The 23,673-nt window shown below is 44.1% G+C and overlaps 1 protein-coding gene across 3 annotated transcripts in view; it reads right to left on the minus strand.

Moving 5' to 3' along the window:
- Positions 1-1,358: 1,358 nt before the first annotated feature.
- The window catches only part of LOC310782123 (transcriptional coactivator YAP1-like), a 42,660-nt gene continuing 20,345 nt past the window's right edge, over positions 1,359-23,673 (minus strand). For all 3 annotated transcript variants that reach the window (XM_083642810.1, XM_083642808.1, XM_083642809.1), the window contains 2 exons: positions 4,891-4,991; positions 1,359-2,514 (listed from right to left, as the gene is read on the minus strand). In XM_083642810.1, the coding sequence (XP_083498936.1) occupies positions 2,333-2,514; positions 4,891-4,991 (283 nt within the window). In that variant the 3' untranslated portion in view covers positions 1,359-2,332. The remainder of the gene's footprint in view (positions 2,515-4,890; positions 4,992-23,673) is intronic.

The following is a 23,673-nucleotide window of genomic DNA, read 5'->3' on the forward strand; positions in this document are numbered from 1 at the left end:
TGAAGCCCACTTCATTACAGGGTTCCATCCAGTTATGTGGTGTGTAAATACTAACATGAAGCCCACTTCATTACAGGGTTCCATCCAGTTCTGTGGTGTGTAAATACTAACATGAAGCCCACTTCATTACAGGGCTCCATCCAGTTCTGTGGTGTGTAAATACTAACATGAAGCCCACTTCATTACAGGGTTCCATCCAGTTCTGTGGTGTGTAAATACTAACATGAAGCCCACTTCATTACAGGGTTCCATCCAGTTCTGTGGTGTGTAAATACTAACATGAAGCCCACTTCATTACAGGGTTCCATCCAGTTCTGTGGTGTGTAAATACTAACATGAAGCCCACTTCATTACAGGGCTCCATCCAGTTCTGTGGTGTGTAAATACTAACATGAAGCCCACTTCATTACAGGCTCTATCCAGTTCTGTGGTGTGTAAATACTAACATGAAGCCCACTTCATTATAGGGTTCCATCCAGTTCTGTGGTGTGTAAATACTAACATGAAGCCCACTTCATTACAGGCTCTATCCAGTTATGTGGTGTGTAAATACTAACATGAAGCCCACTTCATTACAGGCTCTATCCAGTTCTGTGGTGTGTAAATACTAACATGAAGCCCACTTCATTATAGGGTTCCATCCAGTTCTGTGGTGTGTAAATACTAACATGAAGCCCACTTCATTACAGGGTTCCATCCAGTTCTGTGGTGTGTAAATACTAACATGAAGCCCACTTCATTACAGGCTCTATCCAGTTCTGTGGTGTGTAAATACTAACATGAAGCCCACTTCATTACAGGCTCTATCCAGTTCTGTGGTGTGTAAATACTAACATGAAGCCCACTTCATTATAGGGTTCCATCCAGTTCTGTGGTGTGTAAATACTAACATGAAGCCCACTTCATTACAGGCTCTATCCAGTTATGTGGTGTGTAAATACTAACATGAAGCCCACTTCATTACAGGCTCTATCCAGTTCTGTGGTGTGTAAATACTAACATGAAGCCCACTTCATTATAGGGTTCCATCCAGTTCTGTGGTGTGTAAATACTAACATGAAGCCCACTTCATTATAGGGTTCCATCCAGTTCTGTGGTGTGTAAATACTAACATGAAGCCCACTTCATTACAGGCTCTATCCAGTTCTGTGGTGTGTAAATACTAACATTAAGCCCACTTCATTACAGGCTCCATCCAGTTCTGTGGGGAAACCCCAGTAGAAACCAGGCATCATCTCGTGGAAGGAATTACAGTGAGATTGTTATCAGGGTGTTGTTTTACCTTCAGCTCAGCATCCAGGCTATCATGATTATCCACTAGTCACATGACTATACACTACTGCTTGTCAAATCGATTGAATAGTTTATTAAACAGAAACTTTTCCAAAATGATTACAGTGAAAATGAGAGCAAATAGATACATAAAAAGCACATGCATAAACAAAAAGATACAAAACAATGGTTCTGCCTAGCATATTGTAACAACGCTTGATTTCCTCCAACAACTGTCTGTAAATACAATAATAAACGCCATTATAACATACACAGCGAGTGTCATGCACGTTAAGATAAATAGTATGCGATATAGTGTTTTGCATTAGGTGTGTGAGCAGTGAGTCCTTGTAGCCCCATTATGCTACTTTCATTTGGGCCAGATTACAAATTGGCAATTTTGCTCATTATTTGGGACTCTTGTGTATGAAGACTTCACTTCTCTACATACATGAGGAAGGCTGGCTACAAGATGACCAATAATTAACAGCTTCAAATGTTGATACATTTATCAAAAACACACTACAGAAACACACCAGCAGAAAAAAATAGATTACATAGATATGATATACGGTAGCTTAACTAACGGGGGGGAGGGGGCATAGAATAGGAGGAAGGAGGAATGAAAGAGCAAGAAGGTTATCTTGCCTGAGTAAAGGACGGTAGCAACACCAGGTGCATAAATAAATAAATTGCAAATTAGCATTTGCAATTAGAACAAACCGAGATGCACTGGAAAGATGGCATCTGAAATTAGTTATGATGCATTTTATTGTAGGACTGGAGTGCGTCATGTGGGGGGGGGGGGGGGGGGGGGGGGTGATCAAAGTGAGGATTCTCCCAGATGGCCCAAAGGGAGGACAAAACCAGCAGAGTTCCACCTTCTGTGAGAGTCAGAGTATTTCAGAGTAGTGTTACACATCCATCACACAACGGAAGTGCATTTCCTCAGTAATGTTGTTCTGTACCATTTTTTTGGGGAGCCATGAATCCTCCGAATCTCAGTGGTATTATAAAAGACCTTATCTCAAAGCGTGTAGCGGCAGGGCCGGCTGCTGCTCTATAGCCAGGTGAGCAGACTGTCCTTGTCCATGTGTGACCCAGACAGAACGGTCTCCATGTCCATCAGGAGGTCTGAACTGAGGCCTTCTGGGATGCAGGGCATTAGCTCCTCCCCCTCCGACATGGGGAGCACAGACATGGTCTCCTGCAAGCTAATGGCAGGGGTGTCTCCAGAGTCACCTGAACAGACAAGAGGGAAGACAAGCACGAGTGTTTTTCTTTCATTTAAAACAACAGTTCTTCTGTTTTAGTACTGTATATCTTTTTTTTGTCTTTAGGTGTGTGGGGTATTATGCCAATATTATGGATTTACTCCTAGTGTTGTAACAATGATACTCCCATAATATGATCCTCATTGGTCGCAAATTAATGCTGCTTTTGGTCAACATATGTCACAGTTGGACTGTGTTCATCATTGCTGTGGTTTCAATCAAAATAAACACTGTGGGCTCTATCTTGGTACAGGCGATATCCCCTATTTGCGCTTGCGCACCTGTGTGCATGCCTTAACGATAGCAGACCGTGTCCAGGTGTTATGCTGAGTTTTGCACCGCCGCCTGGCAGCAGCTAAACGCATCCCCACCTGACGGGAGCAGATTTTAATGATTTATACAGAAATGTAACTGTTTAAGAGTGATATAATTGTCTGGGTAGACGTGACCTCCCTGTTTTATAAGTTAAAACAGCCCCGAAATATGAGGATGCAATTCTCGGCGGGGATGCGGAAATGTTCACGGCACCTGCCGCAGGCGAATTAGAGCCGTGCCAAATCATCTGCGCCCCCAAAATGCCACAGCAAACGGGATTTGGGCGGTCTTAAGCACCAGAATTATTCACAGGTATGGCCAGGCAATGCAAAGAGGGGCCTTGTGCAAACCTCGCGTGCCAGGCCCTGCTCATTAACATGCACACGCATGAATCACGTGCACGCACATAGCAAGTACACGCCTGTGGACAGTGAACACATCGTTTATCAAGTGCGCACCGAAGACAACTTCACACATTTGTAGAAATAATGGATTGCCTTCACAGCAAATAAACTGTCATCGCTTTAGATCTTGATAGGCTTCATGTGGAGAAAGATCTCACCATCATATTTCCCCCTCTCTTTCACGTTCAGGCTGACATGCGGTGCGCTTCCGTGTTCCAAATACTTGCAATGTTTTCATCAGTGCGTCATGCTCACGGTCGAAAAAATAATACAGCATCATCATGCACAGTCTCTCAGCCACAGCTGCAGAGCGCTGCACAGACAAAAGCTGAGACATGGTCGAGGCACGGAGGCAGACCTCCGCAGATTGCGTGCGCGCCCCGTGCTGGCACTGAGGCTACATGGTCAGAGCTGCAGCCAAGTAGGCTATAGTCCATAATCATAATGTTACTGTGATGAGTGAGAAACTGCCCACTCTGAACTTCACTCTGAAACGACCATATATCAGCACATGAATATAATGTGAGCGCAACCCGGGACCGCGCACTGTGAATGTGCGCTGGTTGCCTCGGAAGCAGGAGAGGGATGGAGATAGAGAGAGAGAGAGGGAGGGTATGTGTTTGTGTGTGTGAGAGAGACACACGCAGAGAGGGAGAGGGAGAGGGAGAGAGAGAGAGAGAGAGAGAGAGACGCGCTCCGTTGTGGTGGAACAGATCTCGGAGTTGGAGTCTGTGGCACAGACTCTGTGCGTAATACAATCCATGTAGGCCAGGGGTGAGGCCCCGTGAGACGTGAGGCCCTGTGCAGTTGCACACTTCGCACAGCCCTCGCGACGCTTCTTGTCTTATGATAGTAAATGAGTTCAAATCGCCTTAAATATCGCTGTAGAAATGCCAATTTGCGATCACTCCCTTCAATCGTCAATATACGATTTGATCGCAAATCGCAGCAGCCCTATTGACAGATCGTCTGTGGTGCCAACGACCCTCCGGGTTATGGGATAGGTGAAGGTGAATAGCCTATGTCCATTGTCCAACAAGTTTTCTCAATTAATTTCCCTCTTTGCGATGTGATAAAAGTTTCTCAGTGAGTTATAGTTGATTGCCTCACTGAATTATCTGCTAATACCCAATTTTAGCAGCAGAATGTTATGTCCTGGCGTGGCAAGGCTGTGCATAATGACATATCCAAAAGGAATTTTACTCTGCACTGCGCTTCGCAGCACGGAGAGTATGGTGCGCTCAAGCGCAGCGGGGTATTTAGCGCGAAAGAGGTGCTTTTAAAAGTTCTTAGCACAAAGTTCTTAGCGCAAAGTAATTGCGCGCTGCTGATGATAGGATAATGCCATCTATCCCCACATTTTTGCACTGAAACGCCTGGTTTGGCATGCGGCACGCCTATGTCCAGTACAATTATAACAGGCATGCGCTTGTGCACGCCCCCAATTTGCATTACACGCAGCGTTAAATGAGCACAAACACTAAATTACCGCTTTTGCAAAGATAGGGCCCTCTGTCTGTCTCTCTCTGTGTGTGTGTGTGTGTGTGTGTGTGTGTGTGTGTGTGTGTGTGTGTGTGTGTGTGTGTGTGTGTGTGTGTGCGTGTGCGTGTGTGTGTGTGTGTTACCAGTGTCCATGTGTTCCACGGTGCTCAGTAGGTGGTCCGTTGTGCGCGGTAAGCTGCTGACACTCAGACCACTGTCAGTACTCTCATTGCGAGAGTGAGCGCTGCAAGAAAACAGACAAAACATTCCTTACATCTGTGCCACTGAACGTTCTGACTTTATTCTGAGAGTTCTATTTTGTGTGTGATAAAAAACAACCACAAAACATTAACAAAAACACATACACAAACAAATTCACTCATATCCCCCCACCCTGCAGGCTCCTCCCCCCTCCATCAACCCACACATATAGACCAAATCAGCGGGGGTGTTTACATTTACTTCCGGGTACCCCTGAGCATAGATATATATAAAGGCTAGATAGCTTAAGGCGGAGTCAGCAGCGTCGTTGAACGGCCGTCATCTTGCTACAGTGCCTTTCTGGTACGTTCTATGGTAGCTGGTGACCTGCACAGACAAAAATACTCATAACTCGCTGAAATCTTGACGGATTTACAAACGGTTTGGTTTATTACAAGCATATTCCGTTCCCGAGATAGACCAAAAAAAAAACAACAACACTAAAAACACTATTTTTTTGATGAGCTCCAAATTACACCAAAATTAAACCGAAGCATCTATGCCATGAGAGGGATTCAGGCACAAAGTTTCATGCAGTTTCATCCATTTCCCTAGGAGTTATGATCATATGATGTTGCCATACTAACCCAACAACAGATGCTCATAACTCCTAGTAGCTCCCTGTAGCAAGATGGCCGCCATGCGACGACGTCGCTCTCCATTGGCCGGCAGCGCGGGTAAGCTATCTAGCCTTTATATATATCTATGCCCCTGAGGTCCACACATTATAATGGCGGTGGACGGCACAAACTGACGTGTTGAAGACAAAAACAGACAAAGAAGACAAAAATGGTTCGTCCGTGTTGTGTTGTTGTTTAATATCATTCATAACAACACTTTCACTAACGTTAGTGGAGACCAGACTAGCTAATTTACCTGTTGGACCAGACCAGAGTAGACTTGAAGCTAAATTAAATTAACGTAGCGTCAGTAGCTCTGTCTGTAACATTAACGAGTCTGCAAAAAAACAGCGAGTTTGACAGACAAACAAACGTTATTAGCTAGCTAACACTACATAAAACAAACACAGAAGAAAGGCTAGATACGTCTGACAAGCATGTTTACCAACCGTTTAACCATTTAAATTGAAAGTAGTCGGCCGAAAACAACGAGAGGGTTTGACAGCATTTATTTGACAACACGCACATTTAAACCTGCCGCCTTCCCCAAGTGGTACCCGGAAGTAAATTTGTTTACATGGTGACGTCACGGTGATTTGGTCTATACTGTATTGGCTCACAGTAGCAAAGAGAAAAACAAAACAAATGGAACCTAGCTATCATGGAGATGCCCCTGTCAAGTCAAGTCAAGTTTATTTGTATAGCCCTAATTCACAAGCATGCCCATGTCAAGTCAAGTCAAGTTTATTTGTATAGCCCTAATTCACAAGCATGCCCATGGCCCACGCACAGCTTCAATCAATGAATTCCAGCATGTCATATTTTCTACTTTAGCACCATGCATATGGGCCACCGACATCTCCATGACATGACAGCCAGGGCCATCCATCTCTGAGCTAATTTGTTTTGCAGCAGTAAGGCAGACAACGCCTCTGCCTCAAAGATCAATTCAAGTCAGCAGAATCATTTAACAACAAAACAACAGGAGAACTATGGAGTCCCGGATCTGCCGTATCAACAAATAAATGAATAAATGTATAAATGAGCAGATAAATACATATATATGTATCATAAATATATGTAGAAATAAATGTAGATGACATAAATGTATATATATGTGTATTTTCCTATTTTTGTACGTTTTATATATTTATTTAATGATTTATTTGTGTATTTATACATTTATACATTTATTTATACATTTATACATTTATTTATACATTTATACATTTATTTATACATTTATACATTTATTTATACATTTATACATTTATACATTTATTTATACATTTATACATTTATTTATACATTTATACATTTATTTATACATTTATACATTTATTTATGGCATTTATTTATGTGTGTTTTATTTTATTTCTGTCTGTTTTATTTACCTCCCATTTATTTCTGTGCCTTGTATTTAGTGATGTCTCCTTTGTATTTAGTGATGCGTCCTTGCTTCCTTTCCTTTTCTGTATGCATTTCTGCCTACTCAATGCAAATTAGGGGGGCGGCCCGTGCATTTATGCCTGCTGCTCAATGCAGATTAGGGGGCTGGCCGTCATGGGCTCAAGTCTTTGCCTATTGGCTCGAATGCACATTGTCCTATCTGCTCCAAACTTGTCATGCATGATAAGTGTCCATGCCTGAAGATATCTGCACATCAATATCCATTTACACTCATAGCGCCACCTACTGGCAACAGGAAATGACATGTTTTACACTTACATGAACTGCTCAGAGTGGGTTGAACACATCCACCTCGGATGTGGTCAGAAAATCCTTTACCACCCAATGCAGCTTCATTTTGACGATTATGAGTGCTCATTGACTGGCGTGGGCGTGGCGCCATGGCGAATGTTGATGTTTCGCCATCACACAGGAAGTTGGAGTAACTTCATTGTAGATTGTCCAATCTGCTCCAAACTTGTCATGCATGATAACTGTACATGCCTGAACACATCTAGATGTCAATATCCATTTATAGTCATAGCGCCCCCTACTGGCAACACAGAAAGTGCTTTGTAACTTGGCCCTACATGCTCACACGTGCACCAAACTTCACATGTTTGATGAGCATCCCAGCCTGAAGACATCTAGATGACCATTTCGAGTGATAGGCAGAGCACCCCCTACTGGCCACGCAGAAAGCGGTTTGTAACTCGGCCGTACATGGTCACACCCGCAACAAACTTCACATGTTTCATGAGCATCCCAGACTTCACACATGTACATGCCAATATAGCATTATAGGCAGAGCGCCTCCTACTGGCAACACATGAAGTTGATTGTAACTCAACTGAACGTTGTCCTATCTGCTCCAAACTTGTCGTGCATGATAAGTGTCCATGCCTGAAGATATCTGCAGATCAATATTCAGTGATAGTTACAGCGCCACCTACTGGCAAAAGGAAATGACACAAGTTTTACACGTACATGAACTGCTCATAGTGGGTTGACCACATCCACCTCAGATGTGGTCAGAAAAGCCTCAAGCTCTCGATTAACCTTCATTGTGAGGATTATGGGTAAGACATTGATATGTCAATATCCATTTATAGTCATAGCACCCCCTACTGCCAACACATAAATCATTTTGTAACTCAGCAGTACATGGTCCCCCGCGCACCAAAATACACATGTTTGATGACCATCCCAGCCTGAAGACATCTAGATGAACATTTTGAGTGATAGGCAGAGCGCCCCCTTCTGGCCACACAGGGAGTTGGAGTAACTCCATTGTAGATTGTCCAATCTGCTCCAAACTTGTCATGCATGATCAGTGTACATACCTGAAGACATCTAGATGTCAACATCCATTTATAGTCATAGCGCCCCCTACTGCCAACACAGACAGTGGTTTGTAACCCGGCCCTACATGCTCACACGCGCACCAAACGTCACATGTTTGATGAACATCCCAGCCTGAAGACATCTATAGGACCATTTGGAGTTAGTGGCAGAGCGCCCCCTACTGACCACACAGGAAGTTAGAATAACTCCATTGTAGATTGTCCAATCTGCTCCAAACTTGTCATGCATGATAAGTGTCCATGCCTCAAGCCATCTATATGTCAATATCCATTTATAGTCATAGCGCCCCCTACTGGCAACAAAGAAAGTGGTTTGTAACTTGGCCCTACATGCTCACACGCGCACCAAACGTCACATGTTTGATGAGCATCCCAGCCTGAAGACATCTATAGGACCATTTGGAGTTAGAGGTAGAGCGCCCCCTACTGGCCACAGAGGAAGTTAGAGTAACTCCATTGTAGATTGTCCAATCTGCTCCAAACTTGTCATGCATGATAAGTGTCCATGCCTCAAGCCATCTATATGTCAATATACATTTATAGTCATAGTGCCCCCTACTGGCAACAAAGAAAGTGGTTTGTAACTTGGCCCTACATGCTCACACGTGCACCAACTTCACATGTTTGATGAGCATCCCAGCCTGAAGACATCTAGATGACCATTTGGAGTTATAGGCAGAGCGCCCCCTACTGGCCACACAGGAAGTTGGAGTAACTTTATTGTAGATTGTCCAATCTGCTCCAAACATGTCATGCATGATAAGTGTCCATGCCTGTACACATCTATATGTCAATATCCATTTATAGTCATAGCGCCCCCTACTGGCAACACAGAAAGTGGTTTGTAACTTGGCCCTACATGCTCACACGCGCACCAAACTTCACATGTTTGATGAGCATCCCAGCCTGAAGACATCTAGATGACCATTTGGAGTTAGAGGCAGAGCGCCCCCTACTGGCCACACAGGAAGTTAGAGTAACTCCATTGTAGATTGTCCAATCTGCTCCAAACTTGTCATGCATGATAAGTGTCCATGCCTCAAGCCATTTATATGTCAATATCCATTTATAGTCATAGCGCCCCCTACTGGCAACACAGAAAGTGGTTTGTAACTTGGCCCTACATGCTCACACGCGCACCAAACGTCACATGTTTGATGAGCATCCCAGCCTGAAGACATCTATAGGACCATTTGGAGTTAGAGGTAGAGCGCCCCCTACTGGCCACTAGGGCTGGGTATCGAGTTTCGATACTTACTTGGCACCGAAATGGAAACATCAATACTAAGGGGTATCGAAGTCTACCTTGTCAATCGATACCAATTTTCGATACCAAAACAAAACAGCGTCATTGAGCCTATAAGCATGCGACATGCTTGCACGCCGCGCTCTAATACGGCTGGTGATTGGCTGTCATGTAGAGGCATGCAGGAAACGTTACGCCCACTTTAGCGGGTGTGTTTGTTGTGAGCCAGGCGTGCGGTGCGGATATAGTATACAAGAAGTTAGCCACTCAAGCTACTCCTATCCTGGAGTACCATATGGCGAAGATGATGAAAAGCAGGAAAAGAAACAGAAACAACACGGACTGGTTTCCACAGACAAGAGAAATAATTGAGAGGTGGGTCAGCTTACCGCAAGTTAGCGGTTATCAGATCCCTCAGTCTGACAAATCCATGCATCTGGCTGTGAGTTGTAGCTAGCAGATCGTTTAATTAATTGCCGCCGTAACGTTATGAGCAAGCTGGCATTGTGTATTTTTAGCAACTCGTTAACAAACGCTGATGTCATGATAGTTTGTTGAATGTAAATGCGATTCATTTATATTGATTGGCTAGTCAGTGAATGCATGAAGTGGAGCTGTCTCGTCAGATTTGACAAGAATGACGTTCTGTTGCAGCAGTGAGCATTAAACACTGATCTGCAACGCTAGCGTTAATGTTTAATTAATTAGCGTTAACGTTATGTGCAAACGGGCAGTTATCGCCCATTATGTATTTTTAGCAACTCGTTAACAAACGCTGATGTCATGATAGTTTGATAGGCTAGTCAATGCTCAACTAGTCTTCCATGCATGAAGTGGAGCCATCTCATCAGTTTGGACAAGAATAGAGTTCTGTTGCATTATAGGCAGAGCGCCCCCTATCGGCAACACAGGGAGTTGATTGTAACTCGACTGAACGTTGTCCTATCTGCTCCGAACCCCGACGCACGGCGGGTGCGAGGGCCCACGACGCTGCCTGCAGCTTTAATTAGGGCCCGAGCACCGGCATGGTTGGTTGGCAAAGGCCCTATTGTATTCCAAAGGATTATTATTAGGGGTCAAGCACGAAGTGCATGGATCCCTATTGTAATTGTTCCGATTATTAGGGGTCCAAGCACAAAGTGTGTGGATCCCTATTGTATCTGTTCTGATTATTTTTTTATTTTTTTTATTCTTCTCCGGTAAAACTGTATGTACAGCTGTTATGTGACCAGCCACCCTCCTCCTCCTCCTCTTCTCTCTCTCTGATCTCATCTACTCTCTCTCTCTCCCCCTCCCTCTGGGGTTTCTGCTCTAATCACCTGAGCAGGAACACCTGGAGTTGATCAGCCCTGGTTAAGGTTAAATGGAGGCTGGAGTAGAGAGCAGGCAGATCTCTCTCTGACCCACACAGCCCACAGCAGCTCCTGGAGAGGAATCTCTCCTCTCCAGTGGTAACTTTCCTTTGTTATTTTAGTTTAGGCTGGAGTCCCCGGTAGTCCTGTTTTCGGTTTAGTTATAGTTTAACTTTTCTTGTTTATAGGTTTATACTGGCCCAAAGGGGTTGGCCCAGGCCCTTTTGTTGAGTTTGGCCGGATCTCCAGTCTGTTTGGTTTGTAGCCTATTATTTGTGACTTTGAATATTTTTGGGTTTATTTAAATAAATATTATTTACAAATTTGCAACCTTGTCTGGCGTCCTTAATATGTTTTGGTCTTCTGTTGAGCCATTTGTTGACATACTTTGAAGGCCGTAACAACAGCAGAAACTGTAATGCTCAGCATAGCCAGACTGGGCACATAGATTGGAAATGTGCCTCACTACTCAGAAACAAAAAATGACCAATACCGGCCAGATGGTGGCACTATAACAGACCATTTCGCGTTATGCTCCATATCTTCTGAACCGTGTGTCCTATACTCAAAATTTCACTTCTAAGGGATTCCTTGGATCAATATGCATCTATCTATATAGGCCGCGCCCATTTACGTGTGCCTAGATTTTCCGCCATTTTGAATTTGATCAAAAACCTACTTTTGTGAACTCCTCCTAGACCGTTTGGCCAAATCACACAGTTTTGAAATCATAAATCTTTTAATGAAACACACCCCGACACTAAATTGCCCACAACTCATTAACTGGTCAATTACAACTACTGCTGCTACTACTGCTACCAGTCCCACTACTACCAACACTACTATTCCTACTACTGCTACTACTAGGCTACTACTACTACTGCTTGGAAACCGTGAGGTCACCGGATCTCAACCAAACTTTGTTTACTTGTGCACATACCAACTCTGAATAAATGTGCCTTATTTTTTGTTTATTATGTCTCATATATCCCCCATGTCACCGGATGCTTGGACCCCGCACGCCGCTTGCGGCTATATTCTTATTATACTTACACTTTGCGCGCATTTTCGAGGGCCTAAACATGCACAAAATGTGGCCAAACTTTGCACATCCGTCAAGGTTTTTGGCCAGGGGCGTGGCTAAATGCCTCCATAGCGCCTCCTACAATCTATAAACGGAATAGCCCTCGCGCTAAGTTTCCCCTACAGCTACGAAAAATGCAGGGCACATGTATAATGGCCAGACTAAGGGAAAAGTCTCTTGGTGCCAGGATCCACACCCAACCGGAAGTCAGCCATTTTGAATTTACTGTGCAATATTTCAGACATTTCACCCATTTCCAGGGGTCAGACTTTAACGAACTCGTCCTAAGGGGTTCATCAGATCACCCTCAAACTTGCACAGCAGATAGAAGAGACCCCAATGATGAAAAGCTATTAAAAGTTTGCATTTACCATGGACGGCGTGGGCGTGGCTACGCGGCGAAGATCGATGTCTCGCCATGACACACGAAGTCGCTGTCACTCGAATGCACATTGTCCTATCTGCTCCAAACTTGTCATGCATGATAACTGTCCATGCCTGAAGACATCTATATGTCAATAACCATTTACAGTCATAGCGCCACCTACTGGCAACAGGAAATTACATGTTTTTTCACTTACATGAACTGCTCAGAGTGGGTTGAACACATCCACCTCGAATGTGGTCAGAAAATCCTTTACCACCCAATGCAGCTTCATTGTGATGATTATGAGTGCTCATTGACCGGCGTGGGCGTGGCGCCATGGCGAACGTTGATGTTTCGCCGTCACACAGGAAGTTGGAGTAACTCTATTGGAGATTGTCCAATCTCTGCCAAACTGCACGTGCTTCATACGTGTCCCAGCCTGAAGACATCTATATGTCAATATCCATTAAGAGTCATAGCGCCCCCTACTGGCAACTAGGGGGCACTCTGCCTATCACTCCACATGGTCATGTAGATGTGTTCAGGCTGGGATGGTCATCAAACATGTGAATTTTGGGGCGCGTGGGACCGCGTAGGGCCGAGTTACAAACCACTGTCTGTGTTGGCAGTAGGGGGCGCTATGACTATAAATGGATATTGACATATAGATGTCTTCAGGCTGGGACAATGAGCAGTTTATGTAAGTGTAAAAGATGTCATTTCCTGTTGCCAATAGGGGGCGCTCTGCCTATAATGCTCTATTGGCATGTACATGTGTGAAGTCTGGGATGGTCATCAAACATGTGAAGTTTGTTGCGGGTGTGACTACGTACGGCCGAGTTACAAACCGCTTTCTGTGTGGCCAGTAGGGGGCGCTCTGCCTATCACTCCAAATTGTCATCTAGATGTATTCAGGCTGGGATGGTCATCAAACATGTGAAGTTTGGTGCGCGTGTGAGCATGTAGGGGCAAGTTACAAACCACTTTCTGTGTTGCCAGTAGGGGGCGCTATGACTATAAATGGATATTGACATATAGATGTGTACAGGCATGGACACTTATCATGCATGACATGTTTGGAGCAGATTGGACAATCTACAATAAAGTTACTCCAACTTCCTGTGTGGCCAGTAGGGGGCGCTCTGCCTCTAACTCCAAATGGTCATCTAGATGTCTTCAGGCTGGGATGCTCATCAAACATGTGAAGTTGGTGCACGTGTGAGCATGTAGGGCCAAGTTACAAACCACTTTCTTTGTTGCCAGTAGGGGGCACTATGACTATAAATGGATATTGACATATAGATGGTTTGAGGCATGGACACTTAGCATGCATGACAAGTTTGGAGCAGATTGGACAATCTACAATGGAGTTACTCTAACTTCCTCTGTGGCCAGTAGGGGGCGCTCTACCTCTAACTCCAAATGGTCCTATAGATGTCTTCAGGCTGGGATGCTCATCAAACATGTGATGTTTGGTGTGCGTGTGAGCATGTAGGGCCAAGTTACAAACCACTTTCTTTGTTGCCAGTAGGGGGCGCTATGACTATAAATGGATATTGACATATAGATGGCTTGAGGCATGGACACTTATCATGCATGACAAGTTTGGAGCAGATTGGACAATCTACAATGGAGTTATTCTAACTTCCTGTGTGGTCAGTAGGGGGCGCTCTGCCACTAACTCCAAATGGTCCTATAGATGTCTTCAGGCTGGGATGTTCATCAAACATGTGACGTTTGGTGCGCGTGTGAGCATGTAGGGCCGGGTTACAAACCACTGTCTGTGTTGGCAGTAGGGGGCGCTATGACTATAAATGGATGTTGACATCTAGATGTCTTCAGGTATGTACACTGATCATGCATGACAAGTTTGGAGCAGATTGGACAATCTACAATGGAGTTACTCCAACTCCCTGTGTGGCCAGAAGGGGGCGCTCTGCCTATCACTCAAAGTGTTCATCTAGATGTCTTCAGGCTGGGATGGTCATCAAACATGTGTATTTTGGTGCGCGGGGGACCATGTACTGCCGAGTTACAAAATGATTTATGTGTTGGCAGTAGGGGGTGCTATGACTATAAATGGATATTGACATATCAATGTCTTACCCATAATCCTCACAATGAAGGTTAATCGAGAGCTTGAGGCTTTTCTGACCACATCTGAGGTGGATGTGGTCAACCCACTATGAGCAGTTCATGTACGTGTAAAACTTGTGTCATTTCCTTTTGCCAGTAGGTGGCGCTGTAACTATCACTGAATATTGATCTGCAGATATCTTCAGGCATGGACACTTATCATGCACGACAAGTTTGGAGCAGATAGGACAACGTTCAGTTGAGTTACAATCAACTTCATGTGTTGCCAGTAGGAGGCGCTCTGCCTATAATGCTATATTGGCATGTACATGTGTGAAGTCTGGGATGCTCATGAAACATGTGAAGTTTGTTGCGGGTGTGACCATGTACGGCCGAGTTACAAACCGCTTTCTGCGTGGCCAGTAGGGGGTGCTCTGCCTATCACTCGAAATGGTCATCTAGATGTCTTCAGGCTGGGATGCTCATCAAACATGTGAAGTTTGGTGCACGTGTGAGCATGTAGGGCCAAGTTACAAAGCACTTTCTGTGTTGCCAGTAGGGGGCGCTATGACTATAAATGGATATTGACATCTAGATGTGTTCAGGCATGTACAGTTATCATGCATGACAAGTTTGGAGCAGATTGGACAATCTACAATGAAGTTACTCCAACTTCCTGTGTGATGGCGAAACATCAACATTCGCCATGGCGCCACGCCCACGCCAGTCAATGAGCACTCATAATCGTCAAAATGAAGCTGCATTGGGTGGTAAAGGATTTTCTGACCACATCCGAGGTGGATGTGTTCAACCCACTCTGAGCAGTTCATGTAAGTGTAAAACATGTCATTTCCTGTTGCCAGTAGGTGGCGCTATGAGTGTAAATGGATATTGATGTGCAGATATCTTCAGGCATGGACACTTATCATGCATGACAAGTTTGGAGCAGATAGGACAATGTGCATTCGAGCCAATAGTCAAAGACTTGAGCCCATGACGGCCAGCCCCCTAATCTGCATTGAGCAGCAGGCATAAATGCACGGGCCGCCCCCCTAATTTGCATTGAGTAGGCAGAAATGCATACAGAAAAGGAAAGGAAGCAAGGACGCATCACTAAATACAAAGGAGACATCACTAAATACAAGGCACATAAATAAATGGGAGGTAAATAAAACAGACATAAATAAAATAAAACACACATAAATAAATGCCATAAATAAATGTATAAATGTATAAATAAATGTATAAATGTATAAATAAATGTATAAATGTATAAATGTATAAATAAATGTATAAATGTATAAATAAATGTATAAATGTATAAATAAATGTATAAATGTATAAATAAATGTATAAATGTATAAATACACAAATAAATCATTAAATAAATATATAAAACGTACAAAAATAGGAAAATACACATATATATACATTTATGTCATCTACATTTATTTCTACATATATTTATGATACATATATATGTATTTATCTGCTCATTTATACATTTATACATTTATTTGTTGATACGGCAGATCCGGGACTCCATAGAGAACAAGGAACAGTGACTCCAAGCACAATATTACACAAGAGAAAAGCAAAAAACATTTTAAATTCTTGGTAAAACAGCACTTACTACTGTGATAATACTATATATATATATATATATATATAAAGCATATTGAAGCATGTACATAACTAATATATAATATATATGGTGATGGTAATAGTTTTTTATATAAGATTATATATATAAGATATGGTAATGATTATATATATATATATATATATATATATATATATATATATATATATATATATATATATATATATATATATATATATAGGTATACATAATATGTGATGTAGTTTATGTATATTCTACACATCTGTAATGGTATGTAGGTAATTCTGATGTATGCAATATCTTGAAAGGTACAGTATGTATGTAATGTCCAAAATTGTACCGTTTGTACAGAATGTAAATTTTGTATGTGATATCTTGAAACTATGCAAGTTGTTTGACCCCAGGAAGAATAGCTGCAGCTCTGCTGTAGCTAATGGGGATCTTAAATAAAGACAAAGACAAAGCACTTCGGACATCTTCCTGGCAACTTCTCTCTAAAATAAAGAAATGGCCAACCAAGCATTCCCAGACCATATGTATAAAGGTAACAGGGGTTCCCAGGAGGCATAATGTGCAGTTACGGCGTTGAGATAGTTTTATTTTATTTTATTTTTCAATTTTCAGAACAAACCAAAGCAAAACAAACTCAGACACAGAAAAACAAAACAAAAAACATACCAACATTACAGTATGATGCTACCAGTCGCATAAGGTGCTTAAGTGCCTGTAAGAGATGCTGTACATAAAATCCTGTGCAAGGAGTCCATGAGAAGCCAGCGGGGCGACTAATTCGTCGTTTCTAACCTCATCAAAGTAGGCCAGGAACGCAGTGGTGTAGTGGAGGGTAGACGCAGGTAGACGCCGTCTACCTACTTATTTTTCAGATGGCTTTGCGTCTACTCACTTCTAAATCTTCTCTGATGCACTTCCATTCAATTAGTGTGCTTATTTTTTCCCCCGCTGTATTGAGAGATTAACCCACTTCTAACAGCAGATTGAGATTCCACCAGGAACGTTGCATTACGACCGCGAGGCGGACACCGGAGCTGGTCGCACTCGCAGACAGTCTAGTGAACACCTGTGTCCACCGGCAGAGGCGTCCCAGAAGCGGCTCTCCGCTCTGCTCCACTAAACAAATCGGCCTGTGTATTTTCGCCGCTTCTCTCTTTGAGTTGCGTCAAGCGACACAGAGCAGATCGAGCTGGGCAGGAATTCACGAGAATAATAGAATAAAACATCCTGTCGATTTTCAAAATAAAACCTGTTACTGTAGGCTATGTCAAGAGAGAAACAGTCACACATTTTGCTTTCTATAATAATGCAACCCTGAATTACTTGAATGCTTCCATTATTTTGGCAGCTACTTGGGTTCAAATTAACGTAGTGAGTTGGTTTGAAATTTTTGCATCAATTAACTAAATTCAGTAATGTTCAGGTTATGGTAGCCCAATTGTTTTCATTGTTACATTGTAGCCTATAATTAAATAAAAATTGTTTTTGTAGACACGGACTGCCCAGCAAAAGTAGTTTAAACGAGTAAGTATATATATATAGCCTATACTGTATATCACAGGAGGTTTTTCTAGTGAGGCAAGGGAGAATGGTCCTCCCTTATTTAAGAGATGGGGGATTTTATATAATAATAATATATATATTTTTAATAAAATATGTCAATATGCTATTCTTAAAATGCTTCAACAACAGTGACACCTGTAGGGCACTGATGGAACGGCATGCAGACAGAGTCTGTGCCAGTGGGTCTGTCCAAAAAAACATCCCCCCCTAGGGCGTTTCATTTCCTCAGCAATTTATCTCATGCTAAATATGATTGGCTGAAAAACACATGCACTTCACAGGGAACAGTGAAGCCTAAACCGCCCTCACCAATCACTACCAATCAATTAATTTATTCAACCTAATTGGTTGTTGATTGGATAGATCAGTAAGATTGACATTGTATTGGCCAATGATGAATGAGTCTCAAATCCAGCGCCATTGTCTACTAGGAAGTGAATGCTGACATCAAGATTCCACTTTGCTGTGATGACATGACAGTAATAGATAGATTTAAACAGTAGCAGCAGATTATATTTTCCCCTTCCTCTTTTTATTATTTTTTATCAAGCAGTAAGTTAGCTCACAAGCCAGACAGTTGTTGCATTGCATTACGCGAGCCAACACGCCAGTCCGAATTTAGAGCGGGCGGCCGCGGTACGCGCGGCGGACACAAATCTCCGCAAACACTGGGATATATGCAACGTCATCGGCTGCACTCGATTACAGACTGCAAGGATGTGCAAGTAAGCACCTGATCTATTATGAATAACCTCATTCAATGGAAAGGAATTGTTTCAAAATGTCCCCATTCTCTGGGATGGAGTTGTACAATCTCTACAACCCAGTTTCACTGGGGTTGTAGAGATTACTTGCAAAACCCCATTTAATGGGTAGGATTCAGGGGTTTCCCCGGGGTTGTAGAGATTACTTGCAAACCCCCATTTAATGGATAGGATGTTCCATTGGCTCTTCTCTCGACCACCCTGCCCACCTCTGCAGGCATGGGGAGGGTCTGCTTGCCCCCTGTGTCCTTAGGTTTAGGCATGGGGGGTGGGAGAGGTTAGGTTTAGGGGTGGGAGAGGTTAGGTTAGGTTTAGGCATGGGAGGTGGGAGAGGTTAGGGTTAGGGGTGGGAGAGGTTAGGTTTAGGCATGGGGGGTGGGAGAGGTTAGGGTTAGGGGTGGGAGAGGTTAGGTCTAGGCATGGGGGTGGGAGAGGTTAGGTTTAGGCATGGGCGGGGTGGGAGAGGTTAGGTTTAGGGTTAGGGGTGGGAGAGGTTAGGTTTAGGCATGGGGGGTGGGAGAGGTTAGGGTTAGGGGGTGGGAGAGGTTAGGGTCTGGGTTAGGATTAGGCATGGGAGAGGCTTGGAGGGGTCTCCAGGGACAACCCCCGAGACCCCCCGAAGTGGTCTCCGACCCTCCCTTCGGCCCGCAGACCCCCCGAAGCGACCCCAGGACCTCCACAGGGTCCTGGGGCCCACCCAGGCCTCGGAGACCCCGGGTTTATCCATTAAATGGGCTTTTTCTGGTAAACTATGCAAGCTGTCCATTGAATGGGGTTTTTAAGGTAACCTGTGCAAGCTGGACATTAAATGGGGTTTGCAAGTAATCTCTACAACCCCAGAGAAACTGGGTTGTAGAGATTGTACAACTCCACCCCAGAGAATGGGGACATTTTGAAGCAATTCCTTTCCATTGAATGAGGTGATTCATAGTTATCCGGGTCTTCTAGTAAATTCGGTGTGCAAATGGTCCACCAAGCAGCGCTATTTCTTCGTATTAATGTTTCATGCTGCATAGCCTGTCATTTTTCCTAATAAAAACCGCGACCTTAAACTCCCACATTTTTTAACTGAATTTGGCCCATAAATCGATGGCTGACAGCGAGCTCATTTTTAAAGCTAGAGTGGTGATCTTTATACCAGATGAAAGTAGAAGAAATAAGGAATCGATTGCGACCAAGCATGTCAACCTAGCATGTCGGGAAGGGGGGGGTAAATAACGCTCCAAAGTTGATTAATTGAAATGTAAACAAGTATGTTGATAGAGGGGAAGCCGCACATTCTGGTTCCAGATGCAAGAAAGTGTAATTTAACGCTATTTGACAACACTTCCGGTCGTAGCCTTTGTCAAGTCTCATACAAACACAGTGCAAGGCAGCCATTATAAAGACAGGTGGGCTGATTGAATGGACAACACCTGTCCTGTGAAAGCACACCTGAGTGTGATTACAATGACATCATAGGATCAGTCATGCAGTAATAGGCTACATTTAGACAGTAGATTAATAGCGGAGCCGACGTAGCACACAACTACAAAGGGCTTACCGAGGAGCGGACTTTTTCTCTCTCAAAACAATTGAAAACCACCGTCATGTTAAAGCTGAGCAAGGAGATCGATTTTATTTCACCAGAGCCGAAGGCAGCAACACAAAAGACTGATGGAAATAACAGAAGAGAAGGTAAGCCCCACTAAACTGGTATCCAGCATTGACAGTAGATACAGTAAACATGATTATCTGGCTAAGCAGCATTGATATTCAAGTCTGTCATGAATAGAATCAAGAGAGGAAAGCAGCTTGGAAGAAGAGGATGAAGAAAAGAAGGAAACCAGGCCAGAGGATCGTGCTTTCAAAACGACCAAGAAAGACTATCAGAGCACCAAGACAAAGAGTATAAGCAAGCCAACTCTGGGCACAGTTATTGAGGTGGAGACCTCCCAAATGGTGAGCTCCAGCCACTGGGAGGCAGAAGTGGAGGACGGAGACGTGGACTTGGACGAAGATACAGAGCTGCCACCAGTCAACCCCAGTGACATGAGCTCCATATGTCAGCAGCAGTTCAGCTCTGAGCTGCAGAGGAAGTTCCAGAATCGTGATAAGATGATGAAGGCTTACAACAAGCAGACTCTGAAGGCTACCCAGCAACATGTGTCCTCCTCCCTCAGCATGCAAGTCAACAAATACAGGACTGAGAGGATAGAGCAGGTTCAGGCAGTCCTCCTGGAGGAGCTGAACAACTTGGAGCAGGACGATAAAACTCTGAACGAGATGGAGAAAGACCTGACTATATCCTGGAAAAAGCAGTCCATGGCTTTACGGTCTTACAAGGACAAGGAGGCTAGGAGATTTGAGACCGTAAAGAGTGCTTTCCAGAACAACGTGGGCCATAGCGGGGAGAACGAGGAGAGGATCTTCTCCTCCCAGATGGCCCTGATGAAAAAAGACATGAAGTCGATCCAGGACAGGCTCCTCCGTGAGATGCAAGAGGAGCAGATGCAGAGTGTGAGGAGAGGCCTGCAGTCTCTGTTTCTGCCTGAGGGCGCCATGTTCTGACTCCAGAAAATCTATGACACCACAAGGTTATGTACTATGCTATGCAGTGTACATTGTGCTGTGTACATCAGCTGAGTTCATGTTTCCAGGTTCTGCCTTCGTTGTATTTGCATGTGTTCACCAGACCTGGATGTGTTGGTGCCATTTATTAATTTATTTGTGCAATGTTAATTTAATCTTATACAGTATGTCATTTCAATTCAATGTTTCACTGATAAGTTCATGTTTTGAGGTTCTGCCTTCATTGTGCGTGCATGCAGCACGATCTGGTTTCACCGAGTGGCAGTTGTTCCTGGACCTAGACATTTCTTCCTATTATGGGCTGGGGAAGCCCCGCCCCCGAATTCATTTGGTTGGTCGCCGCAATTGGTTCTTCCTTAAAACGTGCCGCAAGGAAAACAATTTGGTTAAGGTTAGGGTGTGAAAAAAGTGCCGCTGTTGGCGAGCTCGGTCACACATTTTTATAAAACATTAGGGTTAGACGTTTAGGCAAGTACAACAATGTGGTTAGGGTTTGGTCGTGGTTAGATAAGGAAACCATTCATAGCCATTCATCTGATCGACTTCAGACTTGGGGAGTGCGCTGCTGGGAACCTGACATAGAACAGTGTCGAATTTTGTGCAATTTGGCACAGTGCCACCTACTGGCAACACAAAAAGTGGTTGAGAACCGTTCATCCGATTGACTTCAAATTTGGGGAGTGTGCTCCTGGGAACTCGAAGTAGTGCAGTGCTGAAGTTCTTGCAATTTGACATAGCGCCACCTACTGGCAGCACAAAAATCAGTTTATCTCGAGAAACATTTGTCCGATTGACTTTAAACTTGGGGAGTGCGCTGTTCGGACCCCGATGGAGTGCGGTGCCGCATTTCATGCAATTTGGACTTATTCCAAGACTGTCTGTATGTCTGTCCTTTGCATATCTCGAGGACCATTTGTTGGATCGACTTCAAACTTGCGCTTAGGGGGACCTGACAGAGTGCAGTGTGTGCGCGGGAGGGGGGGGGAGCGCCCACGGGGTGATGCATGGGGGAACGGGCACTGCACTAGTACAGGTAATTTCAGACAATTCAACACCAAGTTCCTCCTGCCATGCCTCTCTAATCCTTTCAGTGGAGACCCTGATATAGCCATCAAACAGATGCACAAATCTAGAAATAATATGCCTGGAGTGAGGGGGGGTCAGAAAAACATAAAAAAGCATGTTCATTTGGGAGGACTTCAAAGTGATGAATGGCTTTGAGATTTTTGAGAGTTTAATCTGAAATTATTTACGAGGGGTACAGTAGTAGGCTACCTAGTAGTATTCTGAGAGTTCTGTCAAAATTAGTAACTCAATAAATGTTTCATGTGGCCCTAATCCTTTCCATAAGATAAAATCAAGATCAATAACGACCCTGATTTGTAAAAAAATAAATAAATAAATCCTATATTGCTGTGAATCATTGATGAAGTGTGAGGATGCACAGGTGCAGGGCAGTGCCATGTCTCACACCTCAACTGTGTTTGCCTATTTTTCTTCTTTATGACTGCAGCCTAGTGTTCATTTTGTCGGTTATTTTGAAGCGGTGTAGCCGCTTCTATAACTAACTTTGTATTTCCGTCCGTTATGGCACGAACAGTCTGTCTGTCCTGTGGGCCCCAGCCCCAAGCGTTCATTGGTGGCCAGAGCGATGACGTCATTGTCATCATTGTCAATCCATCAACTGAGCATGCAAACACCCCGACTATGTCCCACAATCATCGTCCAACGGAAGTCGGGACGACTCTTGCTTGCAACAGAATGTAGGGAAACAGTGGATGGATAAATCCAGGAGCCGGTAATGCAACATAAAAGATGCCAACTGCCATAAACCACCACAGAAGAAGAAGTCCCATCGAGTGGACCAGTGGTGACTGGTGATGTAATACCCACTGATGATGTCCCAGACATTGTGACATCATCAGTGATGACATTATATTTCAATCATGAGAGACCAGAGGGTAAGGTTAATCAGCAAGCTTTATTAAAGTATGGCATGGCGATGAGATTCATGGCCTGAAGCGGTATGGCATTAATTCTGATGGCGTGGCAGCATGGCAACTGATTCTTTGGCGTAGTGACTCCGTGGCAAGATGCCTCTCTTCTTGAGGCGGGAGGGCATCTGCTCGGGCTAGAATAGAGAACCCCCCCCCCCGTAGGGGATTCTTCAGGAGTCAATACATTGGTGGTGGACTGGGGAGGTGGGTGGGGTGAAACGCGGCTTCCAGAGAAGGAGTTAGATCAGCTCAAGTGCAGCGGCTGTGCGCCCAGCGTGGCTATAAATACTGCCGCGTCATGGCCTCGGCACTGACGACATTAACGCCGTCACCTAGGCAAGTGCGTCACGCGAACGTCACGCTGGGATTACTGCACTGACGACATTAACGGCGTCACCTAGGCAAGTGCGTCACGCGAACGTCACGCTGGGATTACTGCACTTGTCGTCACGCTAGGATTACATGTGATGATGAGGTCGCTATGTCACTAGATTACGTGTGGCGTGAGGCATGTCTGGTCTTCATCTTGAAACTAGGTCGAGACCATCATTTCAATCATGAGAGACCAGAGGGTAA

The sequence above is a fragment of the Poromitra crassiceps genome, assembly GCF_964638095.1.
Source record: "Poromitra crassiceps genome assembly, chromosome: 1".
Taxonomy (NCBI): domain Eukaryota; kingdom Metazoa; phylum Chordata; class Actinopteri; order Beryciformes; family Melamphaidae; genus Poromitra; species Poromitra crassiceps.